At 45.3% G+C, this 6,000-nt stretch overlaps 1 protein-coding gene across 3 annotated transcripts in view; it reads left to right on the top strand.

Annotated features, from left to right (window-relative positions):
- Nucleotides 1–1,349: 1,349 nt before the first annotated feature.
- The window catches only part of PLEKHD1 (pleckstrin homology and coiled-coil domain containing D1), a 29,332-nt gene continuing 24,681 nt past the window's right edge, over nt 1,350–6,000 (top strand). Inside the window, exons 1-2 of one of the 3 annotated variants that reach the window (XM_005522547.3) lie at nt 1,350–2,328; nt 2,722–2,819. In XM_005522547.3, coding sequence (XP_005522604.2) covers nt 2,287–2,328; nt 2,722–2,819 — 140 coding nt within the window. In that variant the 5' untranslated portion in view covers nt 1,350–2,286. Of the gene's footprint in view, nt 2,820–6,000 lie in introns of all 3 variants that reach the window. The other 2 variants (XM_014251888.2, XM_088058347.1) reach the window with 2 other exon arrangements.

Raw genomic sequence — 6,000 nt, 5'->3', positions numbered from 1 at the left:
TTGTCAGGCTGCCCAGAACTTGAAGGTATAACTTTTCACTTAAAAAAAAAAAAAAAAAGATTTGCAAGCCTCCTCAGCAGCTGAAGTTAGCCAGTATGTGTCTCCTTAAACTGAAATGGAGCATCTTTGAGCTGGAGGGTGGCCTGTGATGAAGGCACATTTTTGGGCATTTCCTGTGTAGGCCTAAGAATTGGACTTGATGCTGCTCCTTGTAGGTCCCTTTCAACTCAGGATATTCTGTTAAGAAGTGTTACTTCTGTATAGCTTGCTCTGCTGTCTGCTTTTGCTTTTTAGCAAAATTTTATTGGCTTGATGTGTAGGAAAAATAAAGACAATATATTAGCACAATCATTACCGTACCAGTGCAGCCTGTTGCTCCAAAGAAAGGTTTTCTGATTTAAGGCCTAGTGCTGTCTCTCAAGGATGTACAGCTGTGTTTCCTCTTCATTAGATTAGTACACACATAAAGAAAATGTTAAAAGAGCCCCTATTACTACAAATCACTGTGTCCAGACACCAGCAGTTATTAAATTCACCTTTCTGCTATCTACTGCCCTAGAGTTGCTGGCCTGTCACTTGACAAAAGGAAGTTGCTTTTTCCTTCTCCTGTTGACTTTAGGGAACTTGCTGTAACTTCTCAGTCCCTTGCTTGTCTTAGAGGCATCCAGAGGAAAAAAAAAATCTCACTTTCTGATACTCAAAGCTAGAAACTTCTTTACTCCCTTAGTCTGTATAAGGTAAAAATAAGAAAGATTTTCACCCTTGTTTTTCATTCTATCTCTTCATGGCAGGTCACTGCTGTCAGATCTTCGTGGTTTTGGTGCGGTACTGTGGCAGGGGCACTGGATCATCTTTACATGGGAGCTCTTTGGCTTTTCACTGCACATTTATAGAGTGAGGCCAGAGGGCCCAGAATAATTTTTACCCTTTGTGCAACAAAATTTGAGGAAAAATTTTCCCTCTCCTGGTTATGAGTAATATTTCCTTCTTGGTGCTATGTATGGAATGGCATCTGTAGCATTAATGCTTCTCTTCTGCAATGCAGTGTTGTGTTCAAAAGTTAGAGCTTCGGTGAGATGGAGGCAGTATCTGCTGCTCTCTTCTCCTTAATGTCACTCTGAGATGGGACATGTCCTGCTGCTTGGGACATGTCCTGTCTGGGACCAAAAGGTTGGTGAAAGCCAGGGTGAGAGAAAGTAACAAATCATGGAGTTTGCTGACTCATCTATTGATCAGCTGTGTCTTTTATCAGGGACCTGCATCTCTGATTTCTCTAATACTGAATGCAGCCTGTGAACCTGAGGCAGGCTGTCTGCATCTCCTCTCTTTAAGATGCTCTGCAAGTGCCTCTGGCTGTATAAAGCTAAGTGAGCCCATGTCCTGTGGTATCACCTAGCCTGTTGCACATCCCAGGTTTCTGATCAGGAAAGGATTGTGTGCCTGCACTCTGTCTCTTCTGAACAAATGCCTTGGGAAGGGCTGACATCCAACAATTACAGCATCAAAATCTATTCACATATGATGGCAAAGGTTAAATCAGGAGCAGACACCTCAGCATCTATGGCATACATGCCATACAGCGTGTACATGTCTGTTTTGGTTACAGGATATCCCAAAACCTCAGATGGGATCCTTCTCTAAATTCTAATCCTGGAGGGGAGGCAGGATGCAGTAAAGAACAGTATCATGTTAAACTGCTTCCCCATGGGCATTACAAAAGACAGGTTCTTTTGGAGAACTGTGTATCTGTGCAGGGGAGAAAAGGTTTCAAGAGAGGAACAAGGACATAGGGAACCAGATGAAAAAGCTTGCTGCGGGAGTACTGAGCAGGAGATGAACATGGACCTGAGCTGTGTCATATTCCTATGTGTCTGTGTTGGGGCCAAGAAGGAGCTGGTACCTAAGAGGCAGGGCAGAGTCTGTTCTTGCCACCTCTCCAAGATACAGCAAAGGATGAAGGCAGGCAGAATTTTCTGCTTTAACTTTGATCAGCAATGGCCCTTTAAGGCAGAGCAAGGCGTGCAGTATGGACACTGCCCAGTCCAAAGCCAGCAGACACGTGAACTCTCCCCAGGTGGGCAGTGCCAGGCTGGCACAGCGAGGCCTCCTCTCCCTTCCTGATGACAGAGGGAGTCTGATTGGACTTGCTGGCTCCCACTCACTCTGCCCCAATTTTCCCCAGGACAAATGAGAAGAACCTGTCTCCAAGCGCAAGATTTTGGGAATATGTGTCAGAGATGCCTGTAAAACATCCGTCTTGCCCTAATTTCTGCATGGAGTGCTGCAATGTCGAGTGAAATAACCTTCCAAGCTGGCTCTGGTGCAGAGGTATTTTGGCTTATGTTATTGCTGAGAGCTTTCTTTCTGATGAGCTCTTTCTGCCTCTCTGTGTTTCTGATGTCTGACTCTCTTCGCTCTTCTTTTTCCCTTGGGCTGGGATGCGTGCTGTTGGCAATGCATCAGGAAGTAATACGCAATGAGAAAACTCTCATCATCTGTGCATCAGGGAGAGAATTACTGACTGAGTGCTGAGCAGTCAAGTTATTGATTCAAACCAAAGCCCAGTCTCTCTGTCTGCTGGGCTGGTTATATCCTGCTGGTTCATTGCATTTAATCGGATTCCCTGAGCTGCCACGCAGAGGGGGCGAGTTAGAACCAGATCCATCTATAATGTTCGCTTCAAAATCCAGTTCTGTGTCCCCTTCTCCGTCCATGGAACAGGCAGATTCGGATGCTCTGGACATCAGCACCAAAGTGCAGCTGTACGGTGTGCTCTGGAAGAGACCCTTTGGGAGGCAGTCAGCCAAATGGTCCAGGAGGTAAGCCACAGTTGCTGGGGGATGCTCGGGTGAAACACAAAGCCTAAGGGTTCTGGGATAAGTTAAGAGCCTAAGTGCTTGACTCTTCAAGTGCAGCCAGCCAGGCAGAGGCAAGGGGTAAAACTTGGGGTGTAGCTTCCTTGCTGTTCTGAGTCTGCTTTACACACGTGGCACCTCATTGTGCTCTCTTCTTTCTGTCCAGACCTAGTGCTATGTGCACTCCAGGGTGGGAATAGAGACTAGCTGCCTCCCCTGGGTAATTATGATAGTTTCATGAAAGGGAAAGAGTCAGCTCATGTATTTTGCCCCTAAACTGCCTGACCTTTTTGTTTTAGCACTCAAACTCTTTGGGTGCTAGCTGGCAGGGCTGAGCTGACTGTGTGTGGGTCTGTATGTGTGTGTGTGGTCTGCAGGGGTGTGTGGACCAGCTGCAGTACTGCTGTGCTGCCTGACAGTGACAGCGTGCTTGCAACAGCACATGCAGACTCTTCCCTGGGGAGAAGGTGGCTCTGAATTCTCTCCCATCTGGTGTTAGGGAGCTGTAAGCTGCTGTGTGTTATCTATCAGCAGCCAGGAAGTTTGGAGCTGGAAAGCATTTGCTATAACCTTTAACCAAGGACAGGAGTATGTTCTATAATACTGAAGTGGTAGGTCGGTTTTAAGTTTATAGAGTTGGTGCAGTTTCTTTACGCAAATCACTAAATCTCTGGCACTTGCCTTTTGTGGGTAAGTACCTTTGCTGCAGTCTGCAGTGTAGATACAAACAATATATTTCTAAAGCCAGCTTTCCCAGCTTTGCTCTCTGTAGTAACCGTAGTGCTGCCCTGTCTGTGAAGATGGCATAGCCTGAAAAAACACACTGCTTGGGAAGCAGTTTTGTGTTTGTAGCAGTCTTTGACCTGTGTGTGGGTTTTATTCCCTCCTATGCCAAGAACAATCTGTTTTCACACAGAAAAGAATTTGTGCTGATGCTCCCTACTCAGCTCCCAAATATTGATAAATAAATGAATTATGTCTGGAAACTAATGTGATTGTGTTACAGTAAAGAAGTGGACAGAATAACAGAGGGGAAGGTAATTTGCCATGGAGGAGGCATTCTTAAAAGGCTCTCCCTAATAAAAATTTCTTGCAGGCAAATGGCCCATCTCTGCTCCCTCTGTCATTATTTATTTAGTGCTGCTCTATTCCTAGAAGTCACCCCCATCTTTGGCAAGTGGTAAATATTTTAGTGATAGCAGCTGGGAACAGAAGGGGAGCTGACTGTGGGGCAAAGATGATATAGAAGATTAGTTGCAAGCACAGCAGCTGAGGGTCCTGGGGGACCAGACACAGGTCAGTCAGAGCTGAACATGAAATCTGAAGGGTTTGTAAGGAAGTGAGTTCTGGGGTAAAAAGACTTGAACAACAGGAACAGTGTGTTGTTGATTTGTTTGTTTTATCATGGGAGTGACTTTCTTTAAAATAAAATAACCTTGCATGTTATTATAACAAATCATTATGGGGAGATAAGGAGCAATTCATTAATTTCCCCTTCTTTCCACCCCCTGCCCAGCAGCACATAGCTGGTCAAGTACATTTTTTTATGAAAAGGAGAAGAGATGTTTCCCACTCTAGTTAAATTAAGAAAAAAAATTGACTATTGGTTGATGTCATTGAAGATCTGATCTCTGATAAATGTGGGTTTTGTCTTGAAATCTTGGACAACACTACTAGTCCCACTCCCAAGGAAAGTCTTTTCAAGATATGGGAGATAAAACAGTGTTTCAGGGGAGGATTGATCTCATGAGGCCATCAGCCATGAGGATGGGTCTATGTGGGAGATACATGATATTTACTGGCTTGATCCCATTCATTTGGCTGTAGCAGCAATTTTCTGGAGAAACTGAGAAGCAACAGCTTAAGGGAAGGATGGAATCTGACTAGATAGCAGATCAAGGAAAAAGTGTCCAAGCATGGTGTCCAGTACTTTGGTGATGGAAGTCCCAGGTTTTGGAATTTTACAGCAGTAGAGGTTATGCAGGGAGGGATAGCAGAGCATTGTTTTAGTCGGGGCTAGATCTGATGGCACCTGTGGAGACAGCTAAACTTGACCTGAGGCAGCTGCCTGGAGCATTTTCACTCCTTTCTTTTGCCCATGCAATGTTCTGCTCTGAAGCCCAAATATTTGTGTGCTGCCTCAGGTACTGTCTGAGAGTGGGCTGGATGCTTCTGGCACTGGACCAGTGTAGCTGTTTATCTGCTAGGGCTGACATCTGAGCATGCTGCCTTTGAGAAACTGATTTTTGAAGTGCCATTAGCAGCATCCTAATGCCTATCACTTAAAGAAAGGGAGTTCTATTCCTAATGTGAATTTTCTTTCCCTGTAAAGTAATATCCTTCCAACAGAGAAGCAACTGTTTGCTGAGTTTACTGGTGCTTTTGACCAGTCTAAGCTTGGGTCACTGCTGGAGTGGTTTTGGAAAAATCATATTCTCAGTCCCTGACTAATGGTCCTCCTCTTCAGAACAGCTGCACCCCATTCTTCCTTCCAATGCATAACAAGTAATTTAGTCTCTCCTACTACAAAAGTTTTACTGCTAATGGCACCAGCCTGGCAGGGAGGCTGCAGTGAAATGCATAATCTGTGTACCCACCCTGGATATGGCATGAATAGGGTGCTGTAGCTTTCCAGGAAGGAAGTGGCATGTCCTTCTTTACTATGAATAATCCCAGTCCCATATAGAAATGTCAGGCTCTAAACTGTCACCATCCATGGCTGAGACTTTGGGGTTCAATGGGACAGTGCCAGGAAGGGGCTTCTGCTTGTTGGACAATTGAGCATCAGAAAAGCAAGGTGAAGCACAAGAAATTAAAAACGGGAGAGAACAAAACTCAAAATATGCCTATATCTCTCTACAGATCCATCAGAGATGACAGGTTGGAAGGAGGGAAGCACAGCTCAGTTAAGAGAGACTTTTTTGTCTTTTCTTGAACCAGTCCTGTCTGTGGCATTGCAAAGCAGGCACGTAACCTTGTTTTCCGCAGTGGCTACTAACAGCCACTGAGTGTAGTCACAGGACAGATGGAAAAGGCAGTTGTTTAGGACAGCTTTCTGCCCAGAAACCCCCCTGGGAATCCCCCAGCTGCAGAGCAGTGTGCGTGTGCAGCACAGGGCAGCAGGAGAGGGGCTGCGAGAGCGCTT

This window comes from Pseudopodoces humilis, chromosome 7 (assembly GCF_049639895.1).
Source record: "Pseudopodoces humilis isolate 2021_Gansu_Grassland_sample_001 chromosome 7, ASM4963989v1, whole genome shotgun sequence".
In the NCBI taxonomy this organism is placed as follows: domain Eukaryota; kingdom Metazoa; phylum Chordata; class Aves; order Passeriformes; family Paridae; genus Pseudopodoces; species Pseudopodoces humilis.
The sequence above is the reverse complement of the archived record's forward strand: the minus strand, read 5'-3'. Positions and strand labels throughout refer to the sequence as shown.